This window comes from Fundulus heteroclitus, chromosome 23, assembly GCF_011125445.2.
Source record: "Fundulus heteroclitus isolate FHET01 chromosome 23, MU-UCD_Fhet_4.1, whole genome shotgun sequence".
In the NCBI taxonomy this organism is placed as follows: Eukaryota; Metazoa; Chordata; class Actinopteri; order Cyprinodontiformes; family Fundulidae; genus Fundulus; species Fundulus heteroclitus.
The window spans coordinates 29,670,703-29,692,443 of NC_046383.1; the positions used below are offsets into that span (position 1 = coordinate 29,670,703).

The following is a 21,741-nucleotide window of genomic DNA, read 5'->3' on the forward strand; positions in this document are numbered from 1 at the left end:
TACGTTGAGGTACGCCATCACTAGGCTTTGAATGATGGATCAGCTTCGTCACATCAGGGCACCGACGCTGATCAGAACTTGACAAGCACGTGTTGGTGAGGAGGTGAAACACAACATGGATCGCCCCCGCCATCTAAATGAACAGTGTGAGCTTAATTCACAGCAACGTGGCTTCAAAGGCCAGATGCCTTGGATAATATGGTAATTAAAGACTGTTTCTTTCCCCAGATACTTGTCTGAGTCATTTCACGTCACCGCTGATACAAAGTCCTAGACTCGTTTTTTTTTTTTTAATCAACGTAGTCATGCAATTTCATTTGCTTTGCAAACGGCATTTATAGGAAGTTCTTAATCGTTCCACAAAGATCAACACGAACCGCTTGTTAATTTCAAAGCGATAAAACTGAGAAGAATCAGTCGACCTTGATCCTGGAGGCAGGCTGTGCTGTACGTTTTAGATGGTTTCAGGATTCAACACTAGGCAAACTGTTTGTAATTGTAAGGCTATAGCATCATGATAAGCTATTAAAGGTAGAGTCGGCAATTTTTCCCGAAGTTTCCCCAAGTCCCTTTTTGAATAACTACGCCAGACCGTCTTAGCTGCTCTTGCGCTCCTCAGGGGGATTACATGAAAAAAATCTCCCAAATCCACTCTGGTCTTATTTCTTTCTTCTGAGGCCTTCCTCTTCTTCTCTTAAACTTGTCATGCGCTTTGCTTCTTGCGACTCTCAGCCACGTTCAAAGTATAACGGTGAGAGCTGCGGAGCTACAATGAACGGCTAACACCGACGCCGACTGGATACGTAAACACTAGAAGTATGCTTCTGCGTCTGAATGACTGGCATGTGGGACAACCAGCAGATAAGGTGATACCCCTGGAACTTGAGGGACAGACAGAAGCGAGAACAGGAACATAACTAACCAGGGATTGGGAGTTTTTACAGGCCTGCAGCTCTCACAGTATTTTTTAACCTCCTTTTTCTGAATACATAATGTATTCACTGCTGTCAGGATGGAAGGACCATTTCACCCAGTATAACAAAAAGTGTTTCTGAACAGGATTACTAACTATAGCCTTAAGGTAAAGCATTTCTTTCGAACCAGTTTTTTTTTTTTGAGCACATAAACATATAAACATGGTGTACAGTGGGTCCTGTAATAACAAATTACGTTATCCTGGAAGCAGTAATAATTTTTGTTTTCATTTTTGAGCGATTAAATCATATCATACAGTTGTGTTTTCATTTTCACTGTATACTCCACGAGGCTGTGAAACTGCAGAAGTTTTTTACTCACACCTAGCCTTGTGCTAATTAGCTGCCATGTAGCATCTCTGCTGACCCCACACATCCTGGAAAAAGATCTGTTCGTCGGTCCTTGAGGATCTGAAACAAATGTACCCGACTGGCCAGATCAGCGCCCTCGCTAGATATGTTTACCAAGTTTGCCGCTAAGACTTAACCAACAGACAGGCCTATTAAACTGCAGGAAGCTTGCTGGTCAAAACGAAGAACTGCTCGAAGGGAGCCTTAAAGAATTCATGGCTGAGATGACAAGAGTGTCAGACGTTACAGGCCGAGGCGACAAGCCTTTTATTGCTTCAAAGATGACCTTGGCATGGATCTCAATTGTGCCCCTTCCCGAGGGCGGTGTAATTAATCCCCTTTTAATTTAAATTACAAGTCTGACTCAACAATTATGAGGGCAACGTTATCAAGATAAGATAATTATAGCTTTGCAGCGCAGTGACGCTCTTGGTTTTATTTGGTGAAATTCCTCTGATGCCTCGTTGTGCTTTTGCACGTTCAGCCATTACAAAAGATTTCGCATTTTTCTCATGTCAAAAATAATTAAACAGCACTTTTGACAAAAATGATCATTCATAATGCACAAGTTGTCCTTATTAACTGATAAATGCGTGCCGCAGTTGAGGTTCATACCTCTCCCACTGTAAATAGAGGCACTGCTGCATTTACTTTTTTCTGTCTAGGGTTAGGGTTATTTCTACCTTCATGGGTTTAGTGTATGACAACTTAACTGCAGGCAAAAAAAATAAAAATAAATCGGTCGCTTAGTTATTTGTTATTCTATTTTTTTTATCAAGACTTTCAAAGTTGCCCGACCTAACTCTAAACGTTAATTGCTAAGATGTACTTATGCGTGCGTATTATTTTCAGATTTACCAGCCTTGTTTCTTTTTAGTAAAAATCTCTTCAGTATTTCATATCAAAAGCCTCAATTAGACTCTGAAAGTCAGAGTGGAAAACGGTGTAATGTCAAACAGAGCAGTGTGAGGCTGTAAGTGTGGATAACACCTTTTTTTTTTTCTTCTTTTTTTTTTTGGTTCCTATTCAAAGTAAGGCATCTCGAGCAACAGCTCGAGGCAGTCGCCGTGCAAGGAGGGTCTGCCTGTATGGGAAGTTGGGATCCCTCTAGTTCTGCAGCAATGAATTGATGCAGGCAAGATGAAAGAGAGAAAACTAAGCACAAGCAGAGGAGAGCTCCGGGCGAGAAGAACAACCCAGATGCCCCGTTACACATCAAAGAAAGTCAGCCAGCAATACCATCCAGTCTTTGGGCTTCAGGAGTTCAACTTTATTCATTAAAAATGCAATCGTTCGAGTCATATACACGTCTGTCGTTTCCCTCTTCGCTAATCGTGCCGCTCGTTTTCTGCAACCGAGCTGATTAGCGAGGACAGGATAGGCGAGGGACGCGGTGAGGGAATGAACGCGAGCGCAAATGAGCACCAACATTCCTGCATAGGAGGCGGCGTGCATTTGCTGCTGGCACATGCAGGCGACCGCAGGTGTGCAAGGTCCACTGTTGAATATAAAAAAATATGAAATAAAAAAAAAATACAGAAAAAAAAAGAGGGAAAGGGAAAAAGCCTCGCAAAAAAGGACAGAGGGAGAGTTTCAGGAGAGTGACTGGACTGTGTAGATAAACAGAGAAAAGGGCTCATTGTGTCAGCAGCTGTCTAAATAGTCCTCAGAATACTGCGAGGCACTAACACACACACTCAACACATATATAGTTAGAGTCGCACACGCTGACTGACAGCTCCCCCTCAGTCCAACATCTGTGATGACAGCAGCCGTGGTAATGAGCCTCTCCATGTGCCAGTGTGGGTATGTGTCTTCTCCCTCCCGATGCACTGCTCATTCAATCATTTCACATCAGCCTTATCTCGTTGCCCGCCCCCCATCAAATCCATCCCCTCCCCTGTACTTTCTACCTTATTATCTTTGGAAAAGCGCACAAGATGTCGCAAGTTGCCGCTAAACAAGAGCAGCGGTGAGAAAAGCGGCGCGCGCGAGATCTGGTTTTAGTCATCCAGGTGTGCTGCGTTTTTTAAGGAGAGGTGTGGAAGAAGAAGAAGAGAGGGATGGAGAACGAGCGGGGAGATGAAGAGATGATGAATGGCTCTCGTTAGAGGGGTAATTTGTTTCTCCTTGTCTGACTGGGCTCCAGCTGTCGCTCCATCCCTCGCTCTACTCCACCCTCCTCTGCTCGGCCTAGCGCTCCTCACCTCAGCCAGATGGGCCGGACGGATGGACAGATTGAGCCAGGAGGGAAGGACAGGCTTGGAAAAAGAGAAGACAACAAGGAATGGCTTCAGGGGGGAGGGGGGGGGGATCATCAGGAAAGACTTACGGACGCACAGCAACAGGCGAAGCTGATGTATCACCGAAAGAAGCAAGCGCTCGCACCCCAAACTCAGGATGATTATGTTTTGCCGTCAACAAGGGATTCTCGTGCTTTTAATACAGCGCTACAGACTCCGAACGCCCAGATTTACCCCCCCCCCCTCATGTTACACTTCTTGTTTCGCACCAATCAACACTTGCGAGAGAACGGCGGGTTCTGAGAGCGAGAGACGGGCATGGAGTGGAGGCCTGAGAGCTGTATACAGATGGCCAGGGAGGCGGCTGAAGGATGGCGGTGAACAAATTGTCAAGAGAACCCCGTGAGCTCATTGCCAAGTCTTTGTTCTAATAACACAAAGCAATTTTCACTGACCTTTCTAGAAATGTAGCGGGCAGAAATGACTGCGTTAAGGATGCCCCACAGCATAATTGCTAAGGAGATTAAAGTTCCCTTAATTGCTTTTGGCCAACTAGTGCAATTTTTCCTTTTTTGTAATTAAAGTGATTTAAAATATTAATAACTACAGTCACATACACATAACCTCCTGCACACAAGTTCAGGCTTACAAAGTTGCGATAAAGCCAAGCAACAGCAGTAAAACAGTCTTAAATAGAAGCATTCTTCATTGCCCGCTGTCACCAATAGCTCCATTACAGGCCGTGTGAAATATGCAAATAGCTAGAATCCTTTCCCAACGTCATTCGAGGACTGAGTAATCAACTTTTCTTCATGCTTGTCCGTGGCTTATTCATTCTTTTCCTCTTTCCTTTTTCTTGGTCAGCCCCCTCTTATTGCCTCCCCCAAAGCTTTTCTTCTTGCTAATTGCCAGAAATATTAAGACACCCGTCCAAGTGTTGCAATTACTTCCATGAACACAGGTGTATAAAGTCCAGCGCTATAGGCACTCCACGGACGTATAAAAGAGCGGGTCGCCCTCAGTGGATTCAAGAGGATGCCACCTAGGCTAAAACTCAAATTGTGAATTACTGAATACGAAATGATTGACTGTTAGGACTATTATAACCAAGTGGTAGCAGCAGAAAAACAATAGCAACTCAGCGACAAAATGGGAATCTAACTAAAGTTTACTCTAATGCGCACAGCTTGAAGAAATCATCAACTTTCTGCAGCGGGAATAGCTACATATCTTTACGCTTCCTGTGTCTTTCAGATTAGTGACTTCTTTGTACGGATTCCTTTTGGGAAGGGTTAGAAAGGGGACTTCTCGTCAAACGTCAGCGTCTGACCACGAAGATGCTTTCGCAAATGTTCTCCTGGGAGAACAGTCTAACCTTCCCATTAACTCGCTGCTAAACCTTGTTAAGTCCGTCATACCTCTAAAGTGGGGCAAACTCAAACACATGAAATCCTATGTATTAAGGAACGGGTTATCAATAAAGTTGTATGTGGAAATGTGAGCCCAACCACACTTTTGGCAATATAGTGTCTCTTCTTGACTGTGCCCTTTTTTTTTTTTTTTTCGTTTGCCTTCTCTCTTTGTTTTACTCATCTCTCTATATCTGTGTTTCTTAGTTTCTATTCCCCTAGATACCCCTGTGACCTTAACATCTTCTCACCTCCTCATCCGTCTCCCACCGTCCCTCCCTTTTCCCTCTCCTTTTCCCTCCTGTCAGCTTGCAGTGTTTGCTTTGCCACTGTTTATCCATTTTTCTCTGTTTGCTCTGATGAGATTGACCGTATAGAGACACACACACACACACTCACTCACCAAGGCACACACGCACATACCTAAACAGAAGACAAGGCCGGCGTCTCTCTGGGGTGCAGTTAGCGTGGGGCTGTGGATCGATCCTGGCTCTGGTTTCCACGATGCAAAGCTCCAAGGTGGAGCAGCTTGGACATGAAGCACCGGTCTGCGTCTGTTTCTGTCCAAAAGTTCTCCACGGAGCAAGGAGGACACAGAGACTCACAAGAGTAGATGTAAAGGTGATTTATGTGTTTCATTTTGATGCAGGACGAGTGTGCAAGTTAGCCAACAAATGCGCCCAACTGTTTTGGGTCTTAAATGGCGTCTGCATTGATTCTGTTCCCTTCCCTTCGACCGGGTACCTTTCCCCCGATGCGAGCGTTACCGAAGAGTCACCTAGACAAGTTTGCCATCTATTACAGCCCTTTGCAGATTTTGACTTCTGTCACCACAGTCAATATTCAGCGATGGCACGGGGAATGCTGGCAAATTTATGCCACTCCAATCCTGTATTCCGAGAAAGTGTCAATTAACAAGAAGGGCAGTGTTAGAAAAAAGCCTGAACTCAAGTTCAGCAACCTTTTTTCTATTGCCCGCCGCTTCTCTGACTGGTTTTGTTTTACTGAATAAAATATGTTAAGAAAACAGTTAAGGGTTTTCCAGGTGAGTTATTCTCTATTAAATGAAAGAACAAACAATTATACAAAACATGTTCAAAATGTAACGGTAAACGAGGGTGGTTGGTAAATATATTGCGTAAAGGAAGCAACATTGGCACCTCGGGCTATAATTTCAAATGTAGAATCCGCAGAAGATAGAAGTTAGAAAGTCTTTGGTCGACTACCTAATTAGTGGCATTAATAACCCGAGTCCTTCAGTGGATTCACTGGACTCAGTGGCCTCATTCTTACCATATTGTTGATTGATTGAGCTGCAAATATGGCACCCATAATTATTCTATATTTTGAGCTGTCTCTAAATAGAATTTATTAGATTTGTCTTTGTCCTTGATTTCAAACCTTTGGAGAGTAGTGTGAATAGTCTCCATCCTTGGCTCCTCTCTCTGGTGGATGGGACAACCTGATTGTGTCCACGCATCCCATGGCTCCAACTATTTAAAGACTTGACAGTTAACTTTCTTTTGTCTTAGCCACGTAGAGGGCGCTTGAAAAATAAATGTAGGTCCTCGCAAACAATCCTTCCCCAAATGGTGCTGTGGGATATTTGACAGGGAAGACAGGTCACGGTTGTGCTAAACAAGACAAAATGCAAGTGAAATGAAGGGAAACCATGCTCACGTTATTTGTGTTCAAGTTTTCTGTTGCTTACTTGCATGTCCAGTGATGGGGGAGCGGACACCCCATTGTGAAGATTATTGGGGATACCAAGTGTCCTGCTTAGTGTTGCACAGAATTTTTGGTATTTTGCTTCACCACTCCTCAAAGTGAGATGAAAAGTTAAGGCTTCAAGAAAGACATTTAGGATTGTTTGGGCTATATCTAAGTTTATCCAGTGACAGTGAGGATGGTGTTGAGGGCTCTCATATTGGTTGTGTTAGTTGCATTAATCACAGTCGACAAAACTGCACCCACATGAGGGTTAGGCATAAGATTGGTCACTATCTTTTGCTAAGCCACAGCAGGCAGTTAGGAAAGAAAATTGCATTCTCAAAGAATGGTTCTGCTTCAGTTTTAAGAAAGAAGCAAACACAAAAAGGAGGAAAGATAGTGACAACAGAACAATGGGCCTGCACACCTATTGATTTGTGGAGCTTATCGTGGTAAATCACAAGTTGCACTGGATGTCGAATAAAAATATGGAATATGTCTAAATATGACAGAGATAGTGCTTGTCTAGGGTGGCAAGAACAGCCAGTAATTCTGATTTGAATGATGAGTCTGGACATGTATATGTGATGAATTTAGGAGGACCCAAGAAATACCCGAAAACAAGTGAGTACAAAAATAATATCAGTCTTTATTTATGACGCTGCGGCTCGGCCCCTGGTTCGGCTCGCACTCTGCGACAGGCCGCTCCTGAAGGCAGAGTCTCAGGTTAGTGACCAGCAGATATTAACAGGTTTGTTAGAGAGAAGTGAGGTCACTAACCTGGACGTGCTGAGGGCAGAACTCTGACTCCTTGTTATGAAGGCGTCCGCGAGGGGGTTATCCAGAGCTCTTTTGTCCAGGTCCGGTCCGGGTCTTTGTCAGGGGGAAATCCGTTTAGTTCAGGCAGCGGTCTCCAAGGGGGAATCCGATAGAGCGTCCAGGTCCAGATCCAGGTCAAAACCAGAAGGCACAGACAGAACAGGGGGGGAGCAGGCGAACTCGATAACTCACAGACAGGCTGGGGTCGGAATCACGGTGAGGCAGTCCAAACTCTGAGGCTGACAGGCAGAACCCAGGCAGGCAGACAAATCCAAAGGGGCAGGCAGGTATCCAAAAAACAGAGGCAGAAACAGGTCGAGAGGCAGACAGGCAGACAGGAAATTTCAAAAATGCTGGAAGCGCTCACCGTATGGCTAGAGACGTTCTGGCACTGGAGGCTACGATGAGCAGAGCTTTTAAGCAGCCAGGGTGGAGACAGACGCAGGTGTGCTGATTGCAATCAGCAGCTCCAGTGCCAGAACGTTACAGAGCCCCCCCCTCAAGGGCGGATTCCAGACGCCCCAGGTTGGTCTGGATGGGCTCTGTGGAAGTCCCTAATGAGGGATTTGTCCAAGACGTGGCGAGCCGGAACCCACTGCCGTTCCTCAGGACCATAACCCTCCCAGTCGATGAGGTACTGGGTGCCTCGACCCCATTTACGGGACTTGAGGATCCTCTTCACGGTGTAAACCGGAGAGCCATCCACCAGGCGGGGGGGAGGTGGGGGCGTGGTGGTGGGAGACAGGCTGGAGGTGTTGACAGGCTTGATACGGGATACGTGGAAGGTGGGGTGAACCTTCATGGTAGAAGGCAGACGGAGACGGACCGCCACAGGATTGATGACCTTGATGATGGGGAACGGTCCAATGAAGCGTGGCGCCAGCTTCTTGCTGTCCACCCTCAGAGGAAGGTCCCTGGTGGACAGCCAAACCCTATCTCCCACTTGATAGGTTGGAGCAGGGACCCGCCGACGATTGGCTGCACGGGACTGACTCTGAGATGCGGCGAGTATGGCCTTCCTGGCCCTTCTCCAGGCTCGCCGACATCTCAGAGCAGAAAGACGGGCGGACGGGACTCTGGACTCAACCTCTTCTGTGGTAAAAACTGGCGGTTGGAAACCGTACACCACATAGAAGGGAGAGAGGCCAGTAGAGGAGGAGGGTGTAGCGTTTATCGCATGTTCCACCCAAGGTAAGTTCTGTGCCCACTTAGAGGGGTCTGCCTGGCAGAAAAGTCGGATCTTCGTCTCGACCTCCTGGTTCATCCGTTCGGTTTGTCCATCTGACTGGGGGTGGAAACCGGAGGAGAGATTTACAGAAATCCCCAGCATCGCACAGAACTCTCTCCAATAACGAGCCACAAACTGGGGACCCCGATCTGACACAATGTCAGAGGGCAGACCGTGCAGCCTGAAAACCTCCCTGGCAAGGATGAACCCCATCTCCTTGGCAGAGGGAAGCTTGTTAAGGGGGACCAGATGGACCATTTTGGAAAAACGGTCAACGACCGTGAGGATGACCGTGTGACCGTCAGATGAGGGGAGACCCGTGATAAAGTCCATAGAGAGGCTGGACCACGGTCGAGGAGGGACTGGGAGAGGATGAAGCAAGCCAGAGGGGGGACGACGAGACACCTTGGCCTGGCTACAGGAGGAACAGGCTGCGACAAACTCCCCGACGTCTCTGACCAGAGATGGCCACCAGAACTGAGACCTGATTAGGCGAATGGTCTTGCTCACGCCTGGATGGCCGTATAACCGGGAGCTGTGACAGAACTCTAGCACCTTAGATCTGAGTTCAGGAGGGACAAAGAGCCTGTCCCTGGGGCAGGCTTCGGGCATCTGGACAGAGACGAGGGATTCCCTTACCTCCCTCTCTAGTTCCAGGCGGGAGACAGCACACCTCACAGAATCCGGCAAGATGAACCCCTGTTCCTCCTCCGGATCCCCCTCGTTAGCCTCGAAGACCCTTGACAAGGCATCCGGCTTGGTGTTTTTCGACCCCGGTCTGTAAGAGAGGGTGAAACTGAACCGACTGAAAAATAGTGCCCACCTGGCCTGCCTGGGGTTGAGTCTTTTTGCTGTCTTGAGGTACTCCAGGTTGCGATGATCAGTCCAGACTAGGAATGGTATCTTGGAGCCCTCGAGCCAATGTCGCCACTCTTCAAGGGCCAGTTTAACCGCCAGAAGTTCACGGTTGCCCACGTCGTAGTTCTGCTCAGAACTGGATAACCTCCTGGAAAAGAAAGCACAGGGGTGCACACGACCATCCTCCCCCTGCTGGCTGAGGATGGCTCCGACTCCAGAGCTAGAAGCATCCACCTCAACTATGAATTGCTTCTCAGGGTCAGGAGAAACGAGGACCGGGGCTGAAGTGAACAGCTCTTTAAGGCGCCTGAAAGCCTTGTCTGCCTGTTCATTCCACAAAAACTTAGTTTTACAGGAGGTGAGGGCGTGGAGAGGAGAGGCTACCTGGCTGTAGTTCTTGATAAACCTCCTATAAAAATTAGCAAATCCCAGAAATCTCTGGAGTTGCTTGCGGTCCACTGGAGCAGGCCACTCTGTTACGGCCCGAACCTTGGCTGGGTCCATGGCAATCTGCCCAGGCGACAGAATAAAACCAAGGAAGGATGTAGAAGTAGTATGAAACTCGCATTTTTCTGCTTTAACATAAAGTTGATTTTGAAGGAGGCGGAGGAGGACAGAGCGGACGTGTTGCTTATGAGAATCCAGGTCCTTAGAATAAACGAGAATATCATCAAGATAAACGAATACGAACCGGCCGATCATGTCCCCAAGAACCTCATTCACCAGGTTCTGAAAGACTGCTGGGGCATTAGTTAGGCCGAAAGGCATCACCAGGTATTCGTAATGGCCGGTGGGGGTGTTAAAAGCGGTCTTCCACTCGTCTCCCTCTCTAATCCGGACTAAGTGGTAGGCGTTGCGGAGGTCCAACTTGGTAAAAACTTTAGCCCCTTGGACCTGGTCAAAAGCAGAGTTCATCAAGGGAATAGGATATCGGTTCTTAACCGATATGTCATTTAGGCCCCTATAATCAATGCAAGGGCGGAGGGAGCCGTCCTTCTTTTCAACAAAGAAAAATCCCGCTCCAGCTGGAGAGGACGAAGGACGGATGATGCCTGCTCTTAGGGATCCATTAATGTAGTCCTGCATGGCCTGGGATTCTGGAGGGGATAATGAGTAAAGGCGGCCTCTGGGTGGAGCGGCGCCTGGTAACAGGTCAATCGCACAATCATATGGGCGATGAGGAGGTAAACTCGTGGCCTTGGCCTTATTAAAGACCTCCTTTAAATCATGGTAAACGGAAGGAACTCTGGACAGGTCCGGGTAAAACTCGTCAGCTTTACCTTCGGGAGAGCGGGGAGGGTGAGCAGAGGACAGACAGGACTCGGAGCACGAAGAGGCCCAACCCGTAATCTCGTTACGCCTCCAATCAATCTGGGGGTTGTGTTTGCGGAGCCAGGTAGCGCCCAGGATCACTGGAACCTGCGGGGAGTCAATAACCATAAAGGTGAGTCTCTCCTTATGATTACCTCCCAAGGTCATCTCCACCGGCTCAGAGAGGAGGCGTGATTGATTGAGCTCATGCCCATCCAGGGCGAGAACACTGCGGGCTGAAGAGGCGTTTTGTAGTGGGAGGTTAAGCTTCCTGGCCAGGCCCTCGTCCAGAAACTCAGTGTCGGCTCCAGAATCAATAAAAACCGAGAGCCTGTGGGACTGAGAGGAGAAAGACAAGGTAGCAGGAATTAAACGGTTAGGTGGGACAGCAAGCTTGGTGTAGCTCAGTAGGGATGCCCCACCCCCTACTGAGCTTGGTCTTTTAACGGGCAGTTCCGGACTTGGTGGCCCACCCCTCCACAGTACAGGCAAAGTCTCTGCTGTTGCCTGCGCTGGTACTCATCCTTGGTCAGGCCCACCTTACCCAATTGCATGGGCTCTGGATCTGGAAGCTTGGGCGAAACTGATGACGTAACAGGGGAAGGAGCCGAAACTCGAGAGGGAACAGAAGACGTCGAACGACGTTCCCTTCGCCGTTCCATGAGGCGGAGATCCACTCTGTTAGCCAGCTCCTCGAGCTGCTTCAGGGACTTAGGGTACTCTCGAGTGGCAAGCTCATCCTTAATCTTATCGTTGAGCCCAAAAATAAAAACGTCCATAAGGGCATACTCGTTCCAGAGGCTGTCGGCAGACAACAAATGAAAATCAATAACATAATCTGCCACAGACCTATCTCCCTGTCTCAGGGTCAGAAGCCCCCTAGAGGATTCCCGGCAGGGCAGCAAGGGACTGAAAACTCTAACAAGCTCCGTGGAGAAGTCATGATATGAGTGGCAGATGCGCGAGTCATTTTGCCACTCGGAAGTTCCCCACAACCTGGCTTTGCCGGCTAGCAGTGAAATCACGTACGCTACTTTGGACCGGTCTGAAGGGTATGAGGAAGGTTGCAATTCAAAGTGTATCTCACACTGTGTGAGAAAAGCCCTGCAATGTTCTGGATCACCGGAGAACATTGCCGGCGGGGAGAGACGGGGCTCCGACGCGGATGACGTCACCGGAAGTGACGGAGGGCCAGAGGAAGCGGCTTGCGGAAGTGAAGGCTGCGTGCTCCCCTGAGTACGAAGATGGCCTAAAATCTCCGAGACGCCGGCTTCTAATTCAGAAATGGATTTCTCTACCCCCGCACGCCACTGGGTTTCGGGTACAGGGTCCATGTTTGGCCAGAACGTACTGTGATGAATTTAGGAGGACCCAAGAAATACCCGAAAACAAGTGAGTACAAAAATAATATCAGTCTTTATTTATGACGCTGCGGCTCGGCCCCTGGTTCGGCTCGCACTCTGCGACAGGCCGCTCCTGAAGGCAGAGTCTCAGGTTAGTGACCAGCAGATATTAACAGGTTTGTTAGAGAGAAGTGAGGTCACTAACCTGGACGTGCTGAGGGCAGAACTCTGACTCCTTGTTATGAAGGCGTCCGCGAGGGGGTTATCCAGAGCTCTTTTGTCCAGGTCCGGTCCGGGTCTTTGTCAGGGGGAAATCCGTTTAGTTCAGGCAGCGGTCTCCAAGGGGGAATCCGATAGAGCGTCCAGGTCCAGATCCAGGTCAAAACCAGAAGGCACAGACAGAACAGGGGGGGAGCAGGCGAACTCGATAACTCACAGACAGGCTGGGGTCGGAATCACGGTGAGGCAGTCCAAACTCTGAGGCTGACAGGCAGAACCCAGGCAGGCAGACAAATCCAAAGGGGCAGGCAGGTATCCAAAAAACAGAGGCAGAAACAGGTCGAGAGGCAGACAGGCAGACAGGAAATTTCAAAAATGCTGGAAGCGCTCACCGTATGGCTAGAGACGTTCTGGCACTGGAGGCTACGATGAGCAGAGCTTTTAAGCAGCCAGGGTGGAGACAGACGCAGGTGTGCTGATTGCAATCAGCAGCTCCAGTGCCAGAACGTTACAGTATATTGATAGTTAAACAATTATGGACTTTAAACTTGGACAAATGCCGTTTTCATGGGTGAAAATATCTCTGTTTTTTTTTTTTTTTGTGAACTGCCGCTTTTAAGGATTCTGCCTTTTACGCATCAAAAGTGTCCAAATCTCATTATACCACTTTTAACCGACCCTTGTATCACTGTCAGTCATCTGTTTTGTCTAACATCATCCTCTCTTCCTGTCCCTCCATCCTCCAGGTCGCCCACTCCCTCCAACCTCCTCCTCCACCCTTCTCCCACCGTCCCTTCCGTCCTCCTCGTCCGCCCCTCACCACCCCTCCCCGGGTCCGTCCCCACCCATCAGGGAATGCCAGGTTCCTCTGCTGGAAAAAAACTCCACCCACTCTCACCTGGAGCCCCACCGAGATGACTCTTACCTGCTCCGGGCTCAGTCCTCCACAGGTAAGCGAGTGCGCCAATCAACCACATTTTTATCTGTTCACATGTTTTGTGTTTGCATTCATATCTAATCCAAATCCTGGGTCCCTGCGTTCCCTCCACCATCTGCTCCTATTCAGAGGGCATTCCGCATTAGTACCAAGCTAATCGTTGCTGTAATAGTTTAATTGTGTTGTTTTTGCATTCTGCTGATGTCAGCATATGCTTGAAATGCCGGAAATCAAACCGAACTGTGTTTACATCGAGATAAGTAAATGTGTGGATGTTTTGTTTTCAATCAAATATCAGTAGCTTTCAGTCCGGCAGCTCTCAGAATGATCTTTGAGCAAAACAAGCACAGCCTGAGAGAAAACGATGCCACAGTTGAACAGTTCTACAGTGTACATCCAAGCAAAAGCCAAGTGGTTGGGTTGGGATAGGAGGATATTCGTATAACAGCAATTAAATATAACAGCAGACCTAAAATGTTAACACACACAGTTTTTAAAGTATGAATTGGAGCAGTATAAACCTAGAGTGCTAAAATAATTAATCAGTAGAAAATCTGCACTCAACTCACAGCAGCACTACCAGACACCAACATAACATTTCTAATTCATTCATAAAACGCTGAAATCGGGGACATTTACTGAGGCAGCTTTAGCCAGGGACAGGTCATCCAAACAGCGGACTGTCCCCGGAAATCGGGGTTGTCTGGTTGCCTTATCAAATAAATCTTTAGGGTTAAAACCAATCCAGATATGTTTGTTTCTTTTTCATTGTTTTGTATTTGTAACTAACTAAATTCTGGGTTCAGTCATTGAATCTTGTCAAGTTCTCATGTTTGAGATTAGCAGTCCAACTCCTGTCTCAGCTTTCCCAAAAAGTACAATTGGAAACAGCATCAGGGGCTCTTTATTTTTCATTCATGCGCCGCTCCAGCACTGGGTTGATTTACACAGCCGGGTTTTACCCATCACACTGGGTTAGGTTCTTAAACCCAAAAGTTGGTAAAACTGACACATCTTTTGGGTCAATGCTAACAAAATAGTGGTTTGAAGAAAATTATCTATAAACTGAATTACTATAAAAGTTAGCTTTGACATTCAATTTATGAATTTTATTTCTAATTTAAGTAGCCGTTCAAAATAATCAGTTTATACATTTTTATTTAGTTAATATTTCTTGTACTCAGAACACAAAATTAAAATTGAATAATCCAATTTTTTTAGGCAGAAACTTCTGTACACATGTGCATTTTCAGTATCAAAGAACGTAGCACCAACTAGTGGCATGGTGAGGATATTACACCATTTTCACATCACTATTGTTGCCATGTAAACGGAGATCGTAATTAGACCACATGTAAATGTGTTAACTGAAATGGAAAAAATGTCCAGTTTCCAGGGGATCGTTGACATGTAAACAGGGTCTTATCTTAAGTAAATACCTTCACTCTGGTAAAAAGTCATTATTACAACCTAGTGCCGTTATCACTATTATAAAGGATACGTCTTTCCATTCTAAGGTGGTTCAGTGAAGTCTGATTAGGTCTTTGTAGAATACAAAATGGCTACCTGTTTAGAGGGACAGCACTTCTTCTCTTTTTTAAATTAGTGAACTCGGTCCCTGTTTTTTTAAACCAATGTTTGGTTAAAACGACCAAGCTTTGCCTCACCAGTATAAACCCCATGTTTGGTCTATAGCAGGGATGTCCAAAGTGTGGCCTGGGGGCCATTTTTTAGAAGTATGTAAATGTGGCCCACCAGCACAGGTGGTTGACACAGATGGAGACTTTCTATTTTTATCAAGGAAGAGAAGATTACTGAAAACAAATCTCATTACAATATTTGTCTTTTAAAAAACACACTTTTTGTATTCTTTTTTTGATTTCACAGTGGATGGGACAGCATCTATTCAGGGACTTTTATTCAAAAGCAGAATTCGGTGCACCCAAATGTGCTTTTAAGTATTTTATTAAAACTGGCTAAAGCATTTTCAAAGAAAGAGTGACCCAAATCCTGTTCTTATTGCCAAGAATAGACGAAGTTTGTTCTTAATTTTTTTAAATCAAGCCCAACAGAATTTGTGAACTTCATGCCTTTCTTCTAATAACGAAAAACATGCAAACCATTTTTATGTTTCGGATTGACAAAGATGTTCACACAAATCTCTGATGACTCCACTTGTTAAATTCAAATATTGCTTCGTTTATTGTTGCGCATGTGAAGAAATTACTGTTTTCTGATTTTTATTTTTCATAATTATAATAATTTGTGGCCCGTACTTTTGTCTTGACGATTGAAGCCCTCATAACAAACTGTTTGGAAATCACTGGTTTCAAGAAATAACTCTGTAGCTTGTAGAAAGCAGAAAATAACTGGAACAAAATGCACTGTTAACCAAAAAAACAACACATCTGTAAATCACTTAGAGGAAAAACATTTAGAGGAAAAACTAAAACCGTTTTTGAATACATATCATCCCAAATATTTGCTGATATTTGACTTGACCTTCTATGTGTGTCTCGTGACAATTCTAAACAGAAGCCGGTTGACTTTTTAAAAGGTATTGCGTTTAAAATGTCGCACTGCCACCTTTTTAAACCATCACCTAAAAATAATGATGCAAGTTAGAGCAACCCTCACGCTCTGCAACATTATACAGACACCAAGTGAGCTACTGTGCTTGTTCTTATTTTGCATATGACATTAATAATCCATCAGAAAGTGAAAGGTAAAGGGATGATGAATTCTAAGCGCCAGCAGTGGATCAGTGTTAAAGAGAGAAACTAGTTACTTTCCCTGGCTCTGAGTCTTCACCTTCATCACTAGACTCCCTCTTACTGGTTGTTCCTAGCCCTATGCACGTATATATCAACACCTTGCTATTTTCCTGCCTGGTCCACGTAAACACATGCGCAAACAGCCGCAGCGATGACTTTGTTCATCATTACGAGCATTTGTCCTGAACAATTGTGGGCCAACTTTCGGCTCTCTGCCGCCCCTTCCCGCTCTTTGCCTCGTTTCTCCATTCCTCTGTGCATCTGCACTTGTAATCAGCAGATATATTTAGCAGAGGCCTGATGGGAGGGAGTGGGGTGAGCAGAGAAGTCCTAATGTGATTTTTGGTGGAATACAATCTATTGTTAATGGCGTTAGGCTCTCCTTTGATCCAGTATAAATCTTCATTAGGGAAGGCCCGGGTCCCAGGTTCAAGAGCAACGTGATTAGGAGGCTTTTAAAATGACGTTACATCAGCCTTCTAATTGGTTTACTGTTTGCTGGGGCAACATCAATCATTAGCCCAGTAACCGCACAGCAAATAAATTCACTCTGCCACTGACACCCTAATGGCAGACACTGGCAAAGTGGGAGAGTGAGGCTCGCAGGCCTCAGTCTCTCTTCCTCTCATTCCTGTTCGCGTACACCCACACTTTGTGTTCTGGGGCGCTTCTTTCAGCCTGCGCCGAGCATGTACGCGCAGTCGGCGAGCAAGCGGAAAAAAAAAACTTATACAGAGGCAGGAAAAGGAGCCACAAAGAGGCAAATGGGAGCAGAGAAAGAGAAAGTCAAACTTTGACTTTTGAAGCTGTTTAATGAGACATCTCGCATGAAGAAAAAAAAAGCAGCAAAAAGGGAGAGCGAGACGAGGAGCATCCGAAGCACAGCGGCAGAAAATAGGCGGAGAAAGTGACTGAAAAGGAGATGCATAGGAAGTCAAAGATGTGGAGAAGAAATGAAAAGGGGTAAACTGATGAGAGCTTAGAGAGTGAAGCAGCGACATTTGGTTGGAGGGAGAACAGCATTAAGATGAAATTGCAAATTGCCACATTTCAGACAGACAGGACTGCGGCTCTAATGGGTGTGGAGAAAGTTCTTGGCTTTGGGCATCCATTAAAATCGACCTAAATGAGTTTGGAGTGGTGGTCTAGCGCTGCATAAGCACACCCTGGCATGTAAACAGGGCGGAGGGACGGGCGGTGCGATGGGGGGGGGGGGGGAACGCACACCTAGAAGCGGCACGTGCTGTGAAAACGCATGGCTGGTCTGAACGCGCGCGTCTGCCGTCGCCCTACAGAGAGGGGATGCAGGGCAGGAAATGAGCCTTACCAAGCGAGGCAGAAACTGACCGCAGCGAGCTAATCCTCAGGAAGGCGCATGCTGTTCGCCTGTGTGTGTGTGTTCCTCTAAAGCAGTCCACCATTACCTAAGCTAACAGGTGGACAGACCTGACTGGTGTTCCCAGCGAAGCGTGTCAGGCGAACGGGGGATTGGATCGTTGTCGGTGTGGCGGACTGGCGGGGAACCGGTCCGCGGGTCTTTGCGTGGGAATGCTGTCTGGCTTGGAGCACCTGTCTGGGAAAGGCTTCCCTGGAACGTCGGCGGAGGGTGGGCGGGTCAAAGACGGCCAAGCGGAGCGTGGCAGATCGCTCCTGGAAAGAGCTAGCGTTAGCGCTGTCTCCGGCCATTCATTATGCATGGGGAACACGCGGCTATTTTTAACTCGATGCCTCTTCTGAAGTGGCTAGCTATCTGGCTGCCAGGGAAGCCACCTCAAGTCGCTGCAGAAGCCATGAATGTTTAATGGCTTTGTTGAAACAAATCTGCGGAAACAAAGGCAAAACAAAGACACACTCCTCCCCTTCCCTGCCTCATGCTATTCTTCCTAATGCCGCTTACGTAAGGGCGGCATTTGCGTAACGGTGGGACGCGCGGAGACGCATGCATGTGTGTCCGCGGGGGCGAAATGCACACGTGCATTTCTGCTCATGGAGTGTTTGTTTTGGGCTGAATTTGATGACTCTTCTCTAGCGGATTACTGCCTCCTAATTAGACAGAGATGACTAGCCAAGGCAGAGGCGGGCGTGTATGTGTGTGTAAATGTATGTCTTTGACTCTCTCTTTTCTCTCACGCCTGTATGTTAATGTGAGCGTATTCGTCTGTTTAAGATAAAGCAAAAAAAAAAACATCCATGTGACAAATAAGCCCATTTTGTCAGCACGTACGAGTTTCTGAGTTTTCACCTCGAGCTCTCCTTCCCTGCTCATCCTCTGAGCTCTGAGAAGAATGACAAATGAGCAGCGTGTGACATTCTCTGACAGAGGACACAGGAAGCAGCGACACATGGGAATATACCACCTTTAAACACGGGCTGCATAGCAAAAAAAAGCAGGGGGAGAGACGTGTGCATGGCGGAAACAATGAAGGCTGCAGTTTTTCAAAAAGGGAAAATTTGAGAAATAAAGCAAGTCGTGATGGAGGAAGGAAGGAGGGATCCCTTTAGGACTGCTGAATGGACACTTTTGTGCTTGCACACGCGCACACACACACACACACACGTCCATGCTCTGTGACTTGTTTCTGTTAACCACAGAAAATGTCAACAAACGGTTTGTACATCCAGGGCTGCAAAACAAACTGCCTTGCTTGGTTCCCGCTGCCAGCTGGCCACACACTCGCATGCACACACAGGCGCACACTGTGAGATTAATATGGTGTGGCGAGCCCCTTGCCTCGCACTAAAGCGCGTGTCTACGGGCAGTGGGTTTCCCAGCGAGGCAGGTTAGCAGACAGGCTAATGCTCCTCTGCCGAGCGAGGGCTTCGTTGAATTGGCGAGAATAATGGACTTCCAGGGATTAGCCTGAGCCAAACCCACCAGCTTACAGCCGCAGTCTCCGGTCCCCTCCTCGCCTGTCGCTGGGGAGACCTTGGACTGAATAAAGTGGGTCAGGCTCCAGTGGAAGTTGGGGGGGGGGGTGGATTCTTGTCTTCCCCACGAAAGGTGACAATAAAAACAGAGCTGCTGATTGGGAATCTTTGCTCACAATCTGGATTCACTCTGCACAAGAGGGGGGGGGGGGGGCAAAAAAGAGAAAGGAGAAAAAGATAAACTGGAATAAAATGTGATCTGCTTGGCTGCTCGCTAATTGCTCAATTTCCTTGTTGCGTTCGTGGTCTTTTATCAAACCGGGTTCCCGGTGTTCCTAATAGCCTGCCCGCGGCTTGAACTGTACCAGTCAGTCAGCTCATCCGACAGAGTCCCCCCGTCTTAATTCAGCCATGTTCTCGCAGTGCTCTGCATCTGCTCCCGAACGTTCGTCGCTTTCCTGGCACCGCGGCCAAAAAACGAGTTGCAGTTTTATTCAGGGGCTGTCAGCAAGCACTGTATAAAACCATTTGCCTTACATAGAGCCGGCTCCTCAGGCGGTACAACTTCTCAATATGTTTGTGTTTCCCGCAGCAGGCTCCAAGGTTTGTTGGTTTGTTTTTCAAAGGATACGTTTTTTTGACATACATTTTTCTTGCTGAAATAATATTTCATAAACATTTTAGAGCACTGGCAGATTTTCTTTTGTTTCGGAGGAGGGTGGAGTACTGAGTGCCTACTAAACATTATAAATAAGATATATCTATTTTTAATGTTCTTTGATGATAATAAAAATGTGGTGAATGTTTTTTTACTGTAATTTTTAAAATATCAAATTATTAAAGGAAAGAATAATTCAGTTCCGTTTTCTGTGTGACAATAAACAAAATAACAGTTTTTACGGTAAAGTTTCCTTTCTTTCTTCATTCATTATTTAGCCTCGGCAGGATTTGCAGCTTCGTGATGCATAATTGAGCTCTTTGTTGTTGTTGTGTCAGTAAGCTACATTTCTCTATCATAAAATGTGGTTGATGGAGTTTCTTCCCTCAAAAATAGAGCAGAAGTCCCGTTTGCTTCCTTTAGCTTCGGGTGCCTGCCAGAGCCGGCCCAAGACATAATCAAACTGTGCAGCTGCTTGGAGTACCCACACCTGCAGGGGGAAACAACGACTATTAGAATCCTCCCTACAGCCAGGTTCAGACCTAGACTAACAGACCAGCAAGAAGAGCATCAATGAGTGTCAGACACGGCCAAGGTCATTTTGGGGGAGCTGTAGAGATCCACAGCTCAGGTGGGAGAATCAGGACAGGTATTAGCTGTGCACCCAACAGATCTGGCATTTATGGTAGAAAGGCGTGAAGAAGGCTATTGTTGGAAGAAAGCCATAAGAAGTCACATTTGTTTGTCACAAGCCATCTATGGGGTACAGAAAACATGCGTAAGAAGGTGAACAGGTAAGACGACCTGTTCACCTTCTTGCAAGGGGCATAGAGAAAGAAAAGAACTGCTGATATAATTGGAGGAAAAGGTGTTTTCGCAAAGCGTCGAGTGGGGTGACCTGAATACAAATGCACACCAACCGTTTATAATTTTGTCTTGAACTTTACAATTATGCTCTGCTGGATTTAGATGTGTGTCACGTAACACCCCAGGAAAATGCATTCAGGTCCGTGTTCAAAACGTGACAAAACAGTGTGAATACTTTTGCGAGTCATTTCACATCATTTTTGACGACTCAGCCACAGATCAATGTTTGATCAATTGATGTGTTATATTGTTTCCTGTTTGTCATAGTCTATTTCCTGTTGTAAATTCTAATAATTCTAACGTTGAATGTATAATGCATGATCACTCAAACATGGACAATATTAAGGATATATATATATATATATATATATATATATATATATATATATATATATATATATATATATATATATATTAGCTTAGCTATGCTGAGATTCAATCTGTCTTTAGGGGCATTTAGTGAAATCTGAGAACGCTTGTGGCACTTAAAAATGATCATGCACCAGGTGGAAAAACGTTGCATAAGTTAATATGCCATATGTTTGTTGTCCGCATTTAAGTCAGAATCATAATATTAAAAGAGGTAAGTTGGATTTATACACAAATAGATAAATAGGTTATCTTTCTTTGGGGGCAGTGGCAATGTTCAGCAGACTGACTGCAGTAGGGAAGATCTGTTCTGGTGGCGTGAGGTCCTGATCCTAATGGACGGGAGTCTTCTGCCAGGGGGGGGGGGGGGGGGGGGGGGACTGCAACAGACTGTGTCCAGGGTGAGGGGGGTCAGCTGCGATCCTGGCTGCACGTCTCCGGGTCCTGGAGGTGTACAGTTCCTGGAGCGATGGGAGGTTGGAGCCAGTCACCTTCTCTGCTGAGTGGGTGATTCACTGCAGCCTGGCCCTGTCCCCGGCCGTGGCTGCAGCAAATCAGACTGTGACAAATTGGAAACGCGTCCAAAACACAAGACGTGAAACCAAGAATAGTCAAAAGGCATTTGTTTTTGTGCGATTTTCATTGTGCCAGTGGGTGGGTGAGGGCCTTTCGCGCACGCTGCTCTTCTGATTCCATGCCTGCGTGTGAGTGCGCAAGCTTCTGCAGTCAGCTTTTTGGGTTGTGTGTGCGTTGTTACTAAACAAATGTATTTATGGAGATGGGATGTAGCAGGAGCCGCTGTA

The 21,741-nt window shown here is 46.6% G+C and overlaps 1 protein-coding gene across 11 annotated transcripts in view; it reads left to right on the forward strand.

Annotated features, from left to right (window-relative positions):
- tenm2 (teneurin transmembrane protein 2) overlaps positions 1-21,741 on the forward strand; it is a 311,048-nt gene that overhangs the window by 206,692 nt on the left and 82,615 nt on the right. For 9 of the 11 annotated variants that reach the window (XM_036127097.1, XM_036127098.1, XM_036127104.1 and 6 more), the window contains one exon: positions 13,212-13,415. The exons of the other annotated variants lie outside the window; for them this stretch is intronic. In XM_036127097.1, the coding sequence (XP_035982990.1) occupies positions 13,212-13,415 (204 nt within the window). The remainder of the gene's footprint in view (positions 1-13,211; positions 13,416-21,741) is intronic. 11 annotated transcript variants of the gene reach the window in all.